This window comes from Oryctolagus cuniculus, chromosome 18 (assembly GCF_964237555.1).
Source record: "Oryctolagus cuniculus chromosome 18, mOryCun1.1, whole genome shotgun sequence".
NCBI lineage: Eukaryota > Metazoa > Chordata > Mammalia > Lagomorpha > Leporidae > Oryctolagus > Oryctolagus cuniculus.
This window is the reverse complement of record NC_091449.1, coordinates 49,693,069-49,708,064: the sequence shown is the minus strand read 5'-3', so window position 1 is coordinate 49,708,064 and position 14,996 is coordinate 49,693,069. Positions and strand designations below refer to the sequence as shown.

At 57.5% G+C, this 14,996-nt stretch overlaps 1 protein-coding gene across 1 annotated transcript; it reads right to left on the bottom strand.

Moving 5' to 3' along the window:
• Positions 1–1,181: 1,181 nt before the first annotated feature.
• Positions 1,182–9,087, bottom strand: CA7 (carbonic anhydrase 7). The gene is made up of 7 exons (XM_008257396.4): positions 8,919–9,087; positions 6,210–6,407; positions 3,273–3,391; positions 2,632–2,727; positions 2,485–2,547; positions 1,815–1,970; positions 1,182–1,426 (listed from the first exon to the last, which is right to left on the bottom strand). The coding sequence occupies exons 1-7, from the start codon at positions 8,956–8,958 to the stop codon at positions 1,304–1,306; spliced, it is 795 nt and encodes a 264-aa protein (XP_008255618.1). The 5' UTR covers positions 8,959–9,087; the 3' UTR covers positions 1,182–1,303.
• Between the last annotated feature and the right edge of the window lie 5,909 nt (positions 9,088–14,996).

Genomic DNA, 14,996 nt, shown 5'->3' with positions numbered 1-14,996 from the left:
CCCTCGATGGCTCCCCACTAGCCTGGGAGAGAGCCCCAGACTCCACCTCTGGGATCCAGCAGCCCCACCATCCTCTGCAGCTCTGTGACCACACTGGGCTCTCCCTCACCTCTGAGCCTGCACACCTGCTTTCCCCCGCCTCAAACATCTGTTCTCTCTGTCTCAGAATTTCATTGCTTTCTTCTTCTTCTTTTTAAAAACATTTTAAAGTTTGTTTCAAAGGCAGATTGGCAGAGAGAGAGAGAGAGAGAGAGAGAGAGGTGGGTATCTTTCATCCACTGGTTCACTCCCCAAACATCTATAAGAGCAGGAGCTGGGCCAGACCAAAGCCAGAAGCCCAGAACCCTATCCGGGTCTCCCATATGGGTGTCAGGGCCCCAAGCACTTGGGCCATCTTCCGCTGCTTGCCGAGGCCCATTAGCAGGGAGCTGGATCAGAAGCAGAGCAGCCAAGACTCCATTTTGAAATGGGATGTCCTGCATTGCAAGCTTAACCCACTGCGCCACACTGCAGGCCCCAGAATTTCATTTCTCACCACACGGTAGGCTCCCCCTTTCCCCTGCTCATATAGCCCCTGCCCTGCCCCTTGCGTAACCCTCACTTGCCCAGGACACGGTACGCTTGACCCACCACTTGTGGCTCCTTGATAAAGCACAGACGCACATTAGCACTGGTGCATGGGTCTAGGAATTTATTGATGAACTCATGGATGGATGGTCAGGTCGGTGGCTTTGGTGGCTGGGTGGGGACGAAGGGTGATAGTACATAAGCTGTAGCCAGGGCTGCCTGTGGCAGCAGGTGCCTGGAGAGAGAAGGCCACCTCGCCTCCGGCAGGCGGGGTACTGACTGCAATGGCCCGGCAGTGAGGTGCGTGTAATGGCGGAGCCTGCAGAAGAGGTAATGGCGAGAGGGCAGCTCTGCCCGCCTCTGGTTATTGCTTGAGTCTGGCAGTGCCCACTGCCTGCCTCAGGGCGCTCGGTCTCGTGTGTCACAGTGTGGGCTCGGGCTGGGGCTGTTGCCACCGCCAGCGCGGAGGACAAGAGGAGCTTCCAGGGGCCTTGGGGTCTTGGAGAGCAGAGGTAGCCCCGGACTTGGGCCCTGTTCAGCTCCTGTCCTTCCGGTCCCCGGGGCAGCTGAAGGGCCCCCCACCCCCGTCTGGAGGGGCCCACCCGGAAGGCTCCCGGGCTGGCGGACGGAGTCCACGGCACTCCCCAAGCAGGGAGACTCGCGTGGTTTGGTGTCTGCTGATGTGGAAGCCCTTGGGAAGATGGTGCCCTCGTGGCCGGCTGGGCAGGTGGGCAGCTCAGGCCCGGAAGGAGGCCTTGACCACACGGCCCCTGAGTGGCTGTGGCGGCCGGAAGTTGTTCACCATGTGGACCCTCTCATCGTCCTCCGAGGTAAAAAGGAGGCTCCGGAACTTCTCCATCTTGAGAAGGCAGAAGGGGTGCTCAGGGAAGAAGGGGGCGCTGTGGTACCCCGTGACCCCAGGCTCACGCTCCGGCACGTTCTGTCCAACTAGTTCTACCCCTCCATCCTCCCGCTCCATCCTCTTCTGGCTCCAACCCTGTGCAGCTGAGGCCTCTCTCACACAGACACCTGCCCCAGTTTCCAGCATCTTCCTCCCAGCCTGTGTCTAGGTCCTTACGACCAGAAATCAAGCTAACTCCCAGCCAAGTCCATCTGTTTATCGGCAGGAGACGGAGGCCTCGCGGCTGGGATCCCAGGCTGGTGGGTTGCTGGGAGCGGGGAGAGTTGCCCGGCTGGGAGGGGCCCTGAGTACTGTACCCCTGCCCCGGGGGTCCCGGGGGACTCACCTGCCTCTCAGAGATGCTGATGGGCTCCCGGAGCACAATCCAGGTGACACTCTCGCTGAGCGGGGGTGTGGTCAGGGAGCCTGGGTAGGTCCAGTAGTGCCGGCTGGAGGGCAGGAGGCACTTGGGGTTGAAGCAACTGAACTGGGCCTTGGTGCCCTGGGGCGGGGGAACCAGCAATCAGCAGGGACCTCTCAGCAGCAGCTTCCCCACCTGCTTCTGTCAGCAGGATTCTGGTGTCTCCTTGACCCACTGATGCAAATTGCGGGCAAATGTCTGTGATCCCAGGCGCCATCTCCCCACCTGGGCTCGGCCCTCTGTGCACACCTGCTTGTGTGTAAAAGCTGTGGCTTCCTGGAGCTCTTTGGCCACCATGATGTCTCTCGGGCCATCAGCTGCCTGCAGTGGTGCCACCTGTCCCACCACATCAATGTCAAGCACCTTATCCAGCCTTGACCCAACTGGGTGCACGCTGGGCACCCAAAGGGGCTGCTGACACTGACGAAGAGGAGGCAGGTGCAGGTTCACGCAGGAGCTGACCCTCACCCATGGCCTAAGCATGGGCTTGCTGCCAGAACCAAGGAGTGGATGGACCCATTCTGGGACTCCGCCTCTTCCCCCCATCCCATCAGACTTCAGTGGATCCAGGGCAGGGACCCCCGCTAAGTCTCACCTTGAACCGAACCATGTAGAGCGCATCTGTCAGGCGGTTCATGCTGGGGTGCTCATTCCCCGTCTGTAAGGGAGAGGGTGGTGTGAGCCCTGCATCCACTTGTCCCAGAACCTGGGGTGATGGGGCTCCAGGGGACCCATCGCTCACCTCCAAGAAAACACCAACCACAGCGAGGCCATCCGGGGCTGAGGCTGCCTCCCCAAAAGTGCTGTACTTCCTGGCGTTCCAGTGCACCAGGTGCAGCTGCAGGGGCACAGGGGCCAGGCTGAGCCCGTGCTCAGCGCCTCCGAGAGGCAGTGGGAGCTCTGAGCCAGGCCTTCTTCACTCCCTCTCCTGGAGGAAGGACCTCTAACGTCCAAGGCTTGGGACACTGGAGGCCCAGAGGCACCCACCCAGCTCTGTGCCCACCCTTCCGGGAGTCCCAGGAGACCCAGAGGGCACTCTGGCTGAGGCCCTGCCCTCGCATGAACAGGCTTTGAATTATAGATGACAGAAGTCTAGGGTGATACCTTCTTCCCCCCTCCCCCCAGGAAGCAAGGAAGTAGCACCTGCAGTTGGGTTCAAAGAGTAAGGAGAGGGCTCGCAAATGGGAGCCTGGAGGAGAGGCCTTCCTGGCGGAGAGAACAGCTCGGGAGAAGCGGCCAGGCTCAGCTCTTGAAAGCGGCTGCAGGGCGTGGGGGGCTCAGGAGGAAGACCCTGTGCAGACTGGGGGGTCTCCCAAAGGCCCCTGGGTGCTCCCCTCCTTTCCGGGGCCCTGCACCAGGCACCCCTAGCCCCTGGGCCCTCACCTCGCTGGGGAACGACTTGCCGTCCACGGTGTGCTCCGAGCCTGCATCGCGCCTCTTGCCCCAGTGGAAGTGGAACTGCTTGAGGCGGTAGGGCCCTTCCAGGGGGCCCCCCGTCACCACTGCGGGCAGAAGTGGGTGCATAGCAGTTGGCTGAAAGGACTCTCACGGCTCAGTGTGGCAGCCCAGGGTGGGGATGTATTTTCCATTTGGAAAGTTGGGTGGGCTGCCTGGGCTGGGGTCAGTCCCCATGAGCCCCTCAGGTCCTTAAGCTGGGCCAGGGCAGACATTGGGACAACCTGCGGGTGACCGAGGGGTCTGGGTCTGACGGAGTCGAGGTCTCCCTCTGGCCACTCTCCCCATGGTTGCCAGCCTCCCCAGGGAAGCTGGGCCCTCCTGCCTCTGCAGCCCTTGTCCCTTCTAACCTGGGGCCTCGGCATCCGGAGCGATGTCTCAGGGCTGCATGGGAGGATTATTCTGCTTAGTTATCACAGTAGTTCATGAGCGACAGAGCCTGCTCCCCTCTCTATTTTTTAAAGGAGGAAACTGAGGCACAGAGAGGGCAAGGCATTTGCCCAACGTCACATAGCAAGGCCCTGAGCTAGGGTATGGGCCAGCATCTCCTATATCCAGAGCCCAGGCTCCCCATCAGCTGGCCATGCTGCCTCCTGGGTCACCCCAGAGAAGGTCAGCTCCTGAGGATCCCCACCCTACAGGCCAGGCTCAGGTGCCTCCAGGGCCATGTGCCCCCTACAAATGGCCTCTTGGGGGGCGGTGCCTCTTGTACTGGTTTTGTGACTTTCTCACCTTGATACCCAGCGAGCCGCAGCCACACAAAGGCCTCCTAGCACTGATAGAATTTCCAGCTGAAAGGGATCTGGCAGTGGCGGCAGCCCTGGCCGGGACGGAAAGTGAGCCCCCGGATCAGGTGGCCGCCCAGGCTTACAGTTCCACAAGGCCCTGGCGAGGGTGCCCAGGGCAGGGCCTTGGCCCTCTGCAGGCCACTTGGGAGGGGGAGGACAGGACAGTCCAGAGGCCCTCCTCGCTGTCCTGCTGTATCTGAGAGCAGGCCTCCCCAGGGCATTGGTGAGGCGGACAAGGGAGTCTGAGGGTGGTGGCTGTGGGCGGGGCACCAACCAGGCTACCTCATTCCCAGGGGGCAGGGACAGCCTGGCCTGAAGGCTGAGCTCTCTGGCAGGCCTCTGGGCGGGCCCACTCCCCTGAGCATGCACCATTTGGGACCTCACACTGTGGTCTCCCAGAGAGGGAACCCCTTCTCCAACCCCTTGAGCTTGGTCCCTTCGCCTCTGTCCTGTCCTGACCAGGGAGGGCTCTGCCAGTCATTGTGTGTCTGGGTCTCAGAGGGCATCAATCTGTTTGACCTCCAGAGCAACGCACAGTGGGTGAGTGGCAGAGCCCGGCTGTCTCACCCCTCCTTCCTCCAGCGCCCTGACCCCTGCAGCTGGGCGTTAGCAGGGATGGAGCCCCAGCCCAGGCCTGACTGTGAGACCTGGATCGGTGATCCACAGGCACCATCCTGAGTTCTCCCTGCACCGCATCCCCCCCCCCCCCCAGCTCGGCAGCCTTCACTGAACCCGCAGAGCCCCCGTGGAAGCAGTTACAAGGAACGGGCACACAAAACTTATTAATCTGCCGCTGAGGGTCATCCAGAGCCCCGTGTCCCTCCTCAAAGCTCTGCACGAGAGGCTTTTCCTAGAATTCGGTGCCAGGAAATGCTCTCTCTACCCTGACAATGTGCTAGACTTCCTCCTGCAGCCGGAACTGTAACTGATCCTTTCCCCCTTTTTTCCTAGCCTGCCAGGGAGCTCAGAACTCTTTATTTGAAAGGTACATCTTCCTTCCTCTCCTCTGCCTTTTGATTTTCTTTTTGAAACTCTCAGTCTCTTGAGCGTTTTCTGGGAGGGGCAAAGAAGCAATCACTTCCCCACCTGAGAAAGTAGCAGGTTGCCTCCTTGTCCCACTCTACCCTGTTCCCTGCAAAGGCCCAGCTGTAAAATCCCTTACTACAAACAGGTCTTCAAAGAAGGAGGTACCTTTCTCTGAAAGGAGGAGAGAACCTCCACTTTGACTATGACCTTGTCTAAATAGGATAAGAGTCGGTGAACTCAAAAGGCTTCCATAGCCTTGGAAACTCATGACTGGAGCACAGGGAGATTACTGATGCCATAAACAGGAGTGTCAATTTGTAAAGTCAACAACAGGAGTCACTGTGCACTTACTCCTCATGTAGGATCTCTGTCCTTAATGTGCTGTACATTGAGATTTAATGCTATAACGAGTACTCAAACAGTATATTTCACTTTGTGTTTCTATGTGGGTGTAAACTGTTGAATGTTTACTTAATGTATACTAAACTGATCTTCTGTATATATAGAAAATTGAAAATGAATCTTGATAAGAATGGAAGGGGAAAGAGAGTGGGAAGGAGGAGGGTTGCGGGTCGGGGGGAAGTCATCGGTGGGGTGGGGGATGCCAGTGTAGTCCGTAAGCTATACTTTGGAAATCTATATTCATTAAATAAAAGTTAAAAAAAAATCCCTTACTACAGAGCACCCCTGAGGCCACTGTCTAGAAATTTATGATGAAAGAACCTGGACTCTAGCCCCAGGGCACTTCCACGAGTTCCCAACAGCCTATCTCTGGCACAAGATGCCTGGGACCTTGAGGGCGCGGGTGAGTTGGAAAGAGAAATCTCTGCCCTGCCTGCTCATCAGGCCTCAGTCTGTCCATCTGAGAGGTGGGTCCTTAAGAGGGGTAAATGAGCGCCCCTTAGACCTTTGCTCCGTTTGATGGGTAAGGGGACCAAGGCCAATGAGAGATGGAGCTTTTCTTCCCCATCACGGCATGCAGCCCCTTCTGAAACTCCCCAACTAGGGCCCTAGCAGGGACAGGCACCAGGCTTTGGCGGGGGCCACTCACCGGTTCGGTCGTCGCTGTCATTGAAGTCCACTTGGACAGAGTGGCCGTTATTGGCAATACTGAGGGACGTGCAGGCCTCATAGGAGAGCTCCAGCGGCTGCAGGCCGGGTGAGTATACAGCCTGGCTGGAGACGATGTTGATGGGGGACTGGCGGTCTCCCTGGGCAATGGGATACAGCTTGTGCCAATGCGAGGGGCCTGCAGTAGGGAGAGGCAAGGACTCAGGCCAGCCGGAGTCGCAGGCCTGCAGGCGGAGGACCCCTGGGACGTTGTCTCCCTGGTGTCCGCTCAGAGGGCAGCCTCGCTTCGGAGCTGCACCTCCTGGAGTTCCAATCCAAGCTCTGCCGCTTCCCCTCTCGGCCTCTGTTTCTTTGTCTGTGAAATGGCCTTGCTAAAACTCACCTCCCAGTGCTGGCAGGAGACCCAGAGAGGCAATGCATGGCAGGGAACGTAACACAGCAACCAGGCTTAGGGAGGGAGGGTCTCCTCAGTGCCAACCTCCCAACACACACTCAGGGAGGCCCCCAGGTATCGAAAATCTCTGCCCTGACCCTAGGGTGTGTGTAGCCTCTTCCTGCACCTTGGGAATTAGAAACCAGCACCATGCCCATTTCACAGACGAAGGACCTGTGGGCACACCATGCACATGTGCAAATGAACACACACACACACACACTTTGCACTGGTTTAAACACATGGTATTTGCTTGTGTTCCCCCCCCCCCCGCTGCCATCCTCAGGCATGTGCGTACAAGTGCACAGAGATCTTCCATGGGCACAAACATGTGCATGGTGACCTGGGCTCACCAGGCCCCCAGCGGCCAGGCGCAGAACATGCATGTGTCCGAGCATACGCAGCCCTGCTGACTACACCTGACACACATGTATGCCCTCTCACACCCAAAGGCCCCCCTTTGGAATCCCAAGTTTGCATGAAGGGGCCACAGTAGAACACATACCCATGTTCTCTCTCTCTCTCTCTCTCTCTCTCTCTCTCTCTCTCTCTCACACACACACACACACACACACACACCTGCATGTACACCCACGGGCACCCACCACCTGCCTCCCAGAGGCTCCATCTGCAGCCGAGAGGCTCAGCATCTCCCCGGGGAACATCCTGAGATGCTGCCTATTTTTAGAGCCACTGCCGGCTGGTGCTTCTACCCCTTTTTGGCTTCTTAAGTTTTCCCGAGAAAACAGCAGCAGGTGCCGACAGAGCTGTGTCCCCAGTGGATGACTCAGAATCGCGGCCCGGCCCCACTGGGTTATTTTTGAAGTCCTGTGAGTGCTGCTGCATGCCGCCACCTCTGTCCTCTGTCTGTCCCTTCCTCATTGCCCCTAGCCTAGGTGACCCAGGTCTGGCGGGGGCAGGGGCAGCTGCTGGAGGGTAGCAGGCAGCGCACTGGATGCTCGGAGCTGGTGGGCGGGACAAGGGGGACTCTGGGCCCGGGGTAAGCTCCCAAAAGTGGGTTGGGTGCTGGAGCAGGGGGGAAGATGGAAATATGGGTGCTGTCAGCCCGCCCCTTCTCTCCTCTGCCTCTGCCTCTGTTCTTCCCTGGTGCCTTTTCCTGAGTGCCTCTTTCCGGCTTTTGCAAGTCCAGCTCCAGGACCCCCTCACCCCAACTCCTTTGTCCTTGGGGTCCTGGGAAAGGCCAGAGACTCCACAGCACCTCCCTGACTTCTTCTGCTCCATTGCAACTTCCTGGGCCCCTAGACCGCCCTCCAGGACCCCTGCCCCAGCACAAAGTTGCAGTCTCTCACTGGAGAAGTGGGGCTGGGGGGCTGTTCCTCCCACCAGCACTTCCTCTTCTCCCCACCCCCACCTGCCCTGCCCTGAGTCCTCCCAACAGCCTGGATCTTGGGTCCCCAGTGTTCATCTCAGGGAGATGGGGAAGCCCTTACCCATCACCCCACCCTGCTGGATAAGAAACAGCCCCCAAGGGGTCTGACCTGCGCCAGACCCACACTCAAGCCATCAGGCTCTCACCTTCTGCCTTTTCTCGCTTCCCCTGAATCCTCGGGAAACTGAGGCAGAATGGAGGCGCTCTCTTCTCGGTGGGTCCAGGAAGCTGGTGAGGGTCACAGCTCCCCCACCTCACACCCGAGTGAGCGCAACCCCCGGCTCCTTGAAGATACTCAGCCCCGTGCGTGCGCCCTCAGACACTCCCTTTCTTCTCTTCCCAGCGCACACAGCAGCTCGGACACTTCTGCGAGGGAACTCCCGGGGACCCCGCGCCCTTGCCCACGCGGAGCCCAGCTCCCCGGAGATCCCGCACACACGCCGTGCGCGCTCCCCGCACAGACATTCGCGCACCCGACTCCACCGACCCCCCCCCCCCCCACACACACACACGCCAACACCGGCCGCCGCTGCCCTGGGCCCCCTCCACGCGCTGCGCACGCCTCGGGTGAGTGAGTGTCGGGACCCGGGACCAAGCGACCTCGGCAGTTAAGGGCTGCGCGGAGGAAGCGGCAGGACGCGTTCCGTCGCCGGATCCCCGCTGGCCGTGGGGCCCGCCTGGGCGCAGCGCAGAGTTTGCACTGGGCGCAGGGGAACCAGGACTGCAGCCAGGCAGGGGGGCCAGGTTCCGGGCGCCGGACGGGAGAGGGGTTCCAGTCTCGCCGGGTGCGTGGAGGGCTGAGGGTTCGGGAAACCCGGCTGGGCGCTGGTCCAGTTGGGCAGGGGCCGGCCCGGTTCTGCGCCTACCGTCGTCCTGGCCGTAGCCCCAGCCGTGGTGGCCGGTCATACCGCTGCTGTCCCCGCAGCCGTGCACCTGTCCGCTCGGCTCGGTCCGCTGGCGAGGGCTGCGGCTCAGGCCCCGCTCGCTGCAGCGGAGCAGCCTCTTAAAGCGGCGGCGGGCGGGAGGAGCGGTTCCCGGGGAACCCGCCCCCCGCCCCCCAGCAGGGCGAGAGAGGCCGGCCCTGCCCCGCCCCCCGTCCATCTACAGGTCCGTCGAGCCCCAAGTCCAGTTGCCCGGGGTCCGGTGAAGCTAAACCTCTCCTGGCATCTCCCTGCCCCGCCTGGGTCGGATGACTCTCCCTCCTTTCCCTCGGCACGTGTGCGGCTCCTGCGATCCAGGACCCACTCAGGCTGAGGGCTGCCCTGCTTCCCAGTTTCCCCACATCGCATCCCCCTCCCAGGCTAGTCCCAGAGCCATCAGTGCCACCACGGGGGACCGAGCTCTGGGTCCTGAGTCCTCCGGAGTTGGAAGTCCCCTTTAAACCACGAACTGCCCTGACCATCAGGGGTGCAGAGCTGGAGCTGTGGCAGGTGCTGGGCCAAGCTTGGGGGTCTTGCCTGGGGGTCTGTGCTCTCCACTGCCCTATGAGGTTGAGTGTTTCTGGTAGCTCCATTTGACAGAGCAGGGGATGGAGACCCAGAGAGGTACAGTAACTTGCCCAGGGCCATCCAGCCAGGGACTGTGTGGGCTCCATCCCCATCTTGTCTCCTCCAGACCCTGTGGCCTTTACTCCTTCCCAGGGGTGCCAGGAGCAAGGGTGAGGGCTGTGGGTGTGGGAGCCCTGGGATAAGAGAGGGGACAAGACAGGGCTATCTAAGCCCTTGGATTGGTTGGAACCAGAGCCCAGAGTGGGGTGGGGAGAAGCAGCATCAACCATGGGCACGTCATTGACAGACAGAGCCACAGAACCAGCTGGTCTCGCCATGGAAGCAAGTCGGAGGCCCTGCCCCCCACCCTCCCTCTCCTCTCTGCTGCTTCCTCCACCCTTCAGGGACTCTGTCCCTGTGTAGCCTGCTGTGTGGCCTCCTCTCCGGGACCATCAGCACACTTGCTGCAAGCTCAGGCCTTCTACCCTTCATGCAACCTCACTGCCTGCATTGGCCAAACATTTTCCCACCCACCAGCCCTGGTCCTTGCTGTGCCCTCCACCTGGTGTGTCCTCTGTCTTCCACCCACTGGCTCCTGCCGGCCCGATCTGATTCATCGTAGCATGTGGCCTCGTGCCAAGGATGGGGTTTGTCTCTGGCTAGGCCTCAGCAGGCAGTTTGGGGAAGACAGACAGATGAGTAGATGGAAAGACGTCAGGGCCCAGGCCTCCCGACAGGAGCCCAGGAGCCTTAGTAGAATGCCTGCTGGTCAGGCCTTGTCCAGGGGACATGGCTTCAGTCCCTGCTCTTGGCTGACCTTGTGCAGAAATCTGCATCCCGTCTGCCTGCCTTCCCCACGTCTCGGGGTCTGTCTCCGTTTCTCTCTCCCAGGCCCTGAACCCCAGTTCCCCGGGCATAGCTGTGCAGACTGACAACCAGTTGGCTGGGCCAGCGTCAGTGACTGTCAGTCTGGCCCCGTCAGGATGCCGCTCTCTGAAACAGGAACAGGAAGGCGTCCTGGGTGTAAATCTCATCTTGGTGGGGGGAGGGATAGGGACGGGGAACCCATGACAGAGACACAGGGGTTGGCTTCCATGACAAGCATGTGACAGAGCATCCAACACTTCCTAGGCCCCAGGTCTCCAAGTCAGAACGTCATCTACAGATTTAAAAAATGAAATCAAATGAAAGCTTGCTTCTGGGTGAAGCTTGCAGCCTCTTTGCCTCCAAGAGGAACCACCCCCACTTAGGGACCAACTCCCAAACTCCCCCTCACAGCCACCCAGGCCCGCTCCATGTCTATTCATTGCACTTAAAAAATAGATTGGGATTCCTCACATGGCTTTGCATCCAGCTTCTGCCACACAGCAACTCTGGGTGGATTTTCACCCCATTATACGGATGAGAAAAGCAAGGCTCAGAGAGGTTGAGAGATGGGCTTGAGGGTGCACAGTGACAGAGCAAGGATGAGAAGAATCCAGGACCGCTGGGTTCCTCGTGCAACATTGTCTAAAATCATGGGAAGCGGGGGAGGTGGGTTTTGAATGTGATTCTTATTTGCATATATGCATATGCAAGTCCTCTCTGGAAGGACTCAGGGGAAGCCAGGGAGGCTGATTCCTTCCAGGGAAGACAGCAGAGACTGGAAGGGTGGGGAGCACACAGCACGGGGGTGTGAAGGACAGGCTCACTGACCAGGCCTTTGCTCCTTTTGAAAGAACTAGGAGCTGCTCTGTCACCTCTTTAACAGCCAAATACAAAGTGACTCAGGTCTCCCTTCCCTGCACCCTGTGTCAGTAGTTTTCTCTGGGTGCTGGGAACTCAAGCAGGGGAGGGGAGCCCGCGGGGTCTGCCCTTCTCTGCTGATGCCTCCATTGCCCTGGCTGCCCACTCAGGTCAACTTGGCGGAGCCTCTGCCCCCATTCAGGCGCCTTCCGTCCCAGTTATGTGGCGTCTTCCAAGTGGAATTGATTTCTCTGCTTGAGAGTTTACTCTTTGGCCTCACTGGCGTCAGTGGCTCCTGGCTTTGGCTGTTTGTGGGAGAGGGAAGCACGGGCAGGTGGGGTCCATGCTGAAGGGCAAGGTGAGAGCATGGGCAGTGTGCGGTGCCACGCCTCACTCGTCAGCCTTGGCCAGGTCTCACTTCCCTTCTCCGAGATACTGTGTATTTGCTCCACGACGCAGTGATAAGGGGATTGATCCTGTCCTGCCCATCTCACGGGAGTTCCCACGCACATCAGTGGAAACAACAGATGTACAATGCTGCACCAACAGCCTCCTTCTTACTGTGGTTTACGTGCAGGGCTGGTGGGCCAGACTAAAGCACTGTCCCTTGTATTTTTAAAGTTGCAAATTGCACTTTATTTGGAAGGAAGGGAGAGAGAGAGAAAGAGAAAGAGAAAGAGAGAGAGAGGGAGAGAGATCTTCCATCTGGTTCATTCTCCAAATGCCTGCAAGAACTGGGGATGGGCTAGGCTGAAACCAAGAGCCTGGAACTCAACCTGGGTTTCAACATAGGAAGCAGGGACCCAATTGTCTGAGCCATCACCTGCTGCCTCCCAGGTGTGCATCAGCAGGAAGCTGGAATTGGAAACAGAGCCAGGACTCAAGCCCCGGCACTTTGATATGGGATGTGGGCATCCCAAGCAGCGTCTTCATTGCTGCACCAAATGTCTGCTCCTTATATTTTTAACATTTTCAATGCAGTATTCGTGAGTAGGTGTGCATGTGAGTGGGCTGGAATGAGCCTGGGCTGTGGACTTAGATAGATCTGGGCCTGGCTCCCAGCATCATTGGCTGTGTGACCTGTGTAAGTCGGAGCTATTTTTGTAACTGTAGGATGGGCATAGAGAATCCAGTTGGCTAATGGGATGGTCAGGTAGTGATGTCTCTGACTCCTGGTACCAAGGAGGCACTCCTGAGACCCTCAGACCTCTGCTCTTTTCCTTTTCCTTAGCTGGTCGGGCACATTTTAAACCTCAAACGCTCCTTTCTCAATTATAATAGCAACATCTATTCATTGCAGGAAATTTGGAAGAATCAGGAAAACATATAGAATAAAATCAAAATCGCTGGTCGCACCAGTACCCAAGGATTGTCACTATGAATGTTTTAGTGGCCACACCTCCAGGCCTTTATGTGCTTAACACACAGCTGGGACCACACGCGTGGCTTTGTGACCAGTCTCTTTCACCTAACACTCAATGGAAGGCATGTCCCAGCTTCGTCAGCCTTGGAGAACCTGACACTTAACTGTTCACACATCACTCTGGCAAACATGCTATTTCCAGGGTTCACTATGTAAACCATTATTTATACTTATTTGTGTGTGCCTAATGATTTCCTAGGGATAAATTGCCAAATCACTACACACACACACACACACACACCCCTACCTCACTGTAATGAATTTTTTAAAAAATATTTATTTATTTATTTGAAAGAGTTACACAGAGAAAGGAGGAGAGGCAGAGAGAGAGAGAGGAAGAGAGAGAGAGAGAGAAGTCTTCCATCCACTGGTTCATTCCCCAGTTGGCCACAACAGCTGGAGCTGTGCCAATCCGAAGCCAGAAGTCAGGAGCTTCTTCCAGGTCTCCCACGCAAGTGCAGGGGCCCAAGGACTTGAGGGCCATCTTCTACTGCTTTCCCAGGCCTTAACAGAGAGCTGGATTGGAAGTAGAGCAGCTGGGACTTGAACCGGCACCCATATGGGATGCCAGCACTGCATGCGGCAGCTTTACCCACTACGCCACAGTACTGGCCCCTGTAATGAATTTTAAAATGCAGAAAGTCTGGTGGAAGCACTTTCAAAACTTTAGCCTTTTGTTTAACAAGCATTTGTTGAAGTCTTATTACATGTTGAGTGCTGGGCCAGGCATGGTTGATACAATTGTGAACATTATAGACCCCCACTGCCTCAGAGAGCATGGTGGGGGCTGGGGTTGGGAGAGAGGCAAGAGATTGGCCAATGAAGGGCCAGCATTGTGGTACAGGGGGTTAAGCAGCCACCTGCAAGGCTAGTATCCCACATGAAAACAAGTTCAAGTGCCAGTTGCTCCACTTCTGATCCAGCTCTCTGCTAAGGTGCTTGGGAAAGCAACAGAAGATGCCCCAAGTGCTTGGACCCCTGCCACCCACGTGGCAGATCTGGGCGGAGTTCCAGGCTCCTGCCTTTGGCCTGGCTCAGCCCTGGCCATTGCTGCTGTTTAAGGAGAGAAGCCACAGATGGAAGATCTCTCTTTCTCTCTGTTTCTCCTTTTCCCTCTGCAACTTGCCTTTCAAATAAATAAATATTTTAGAGAGGAGAGAGAGAGAGAGAGAGAGAGAGAGAGAGAGAGAGAGAGAGAGAGAGACTGGCCACTGAGCAGCACCAGGGTGAGAAGGGCTAGCATAGGCCAGGACAGGCAGGGAAGGTTAGAGGTCAGGGCCTGGGAGGCTGACCTGGGTTGTGACTATTCTTCCTGGCTGGTCTTCCCACTAACTGATGCTTCCTCAAACTGCCTGAGAGCCCAAAGATCCAGTCTCCTCTGGCTGAGACTAAAGAATGGATGAAATGACAGAAATGGGCTGGGATCCAGCCAGACTTGTTGGGGTATTTGTTTCTAAGCTCCAACCACCTTTTGATTTTTGGTACTTCTTCACTTCTCTCCAAGACTCAGCTGTCTAAAATGGGGTGTGACTGGGGCCAGCACTGTGGCGCAGCGAGTTAAATGTCTGGCCTGAAGTGCCAGCATCCCATATGGACGCCAGTTCTAGTCCCGGCTGTTCCTCTTCCAATCCAGCTCTCTGCTGTGGCCTGGGAAAGCAGTAGAAGATGGCCCAAGTCCTTGGACCCCTGCACCCGGAAGAAACTCCTGGCTTCTGGCTTCAGATCGGTGCAGCTCCGGCTGTTGTGGCCATCTGGGGAGTGAACCAGCAGATGGAAGACCTCTCTCTCTGTCTCTACCTCTCTCTGTAACTCTGTCTTTCAAATAAATAAAATAAACCTTTAAAATAGGGTGTTACACTCCTGACTGTATCGGGTGGTTATGAGCATAAGAGGTGATGCACATCCAGTGCTCAGTAAATGGGAGTGATACTGTGCTAAGAGGGCTCTGTTTTGCCACGCGCTCAGGGGGAAACTGGCCTAGGTCCATGGTTTTCAAGCCTGAACATGCATCAGAATCCTCTGGATGCAGGGTGAGCGTTATGGTACCATGGGTTAAGCCACTGCTTGGGATGCCCACATCCATATTGGAGGATCTGGGTTTCAGTCCTGCCTCTGCTTCTGATCCGGCTTCCTGCTAATGTGCCTAGGAGGCAGATGATAATGAGTCCCGGCCACCTACATGGGGACTCGGATCAAGCTCCCAGCTCTTGGCTTTGGCCTGGCTCAGCCCGGGCTGTTGCAGGTATTTGGGGAGTAAGTCAGCAGATCACCCTCTCCTTTCGCTGTCATTCTTTCAAATAAATAAATTG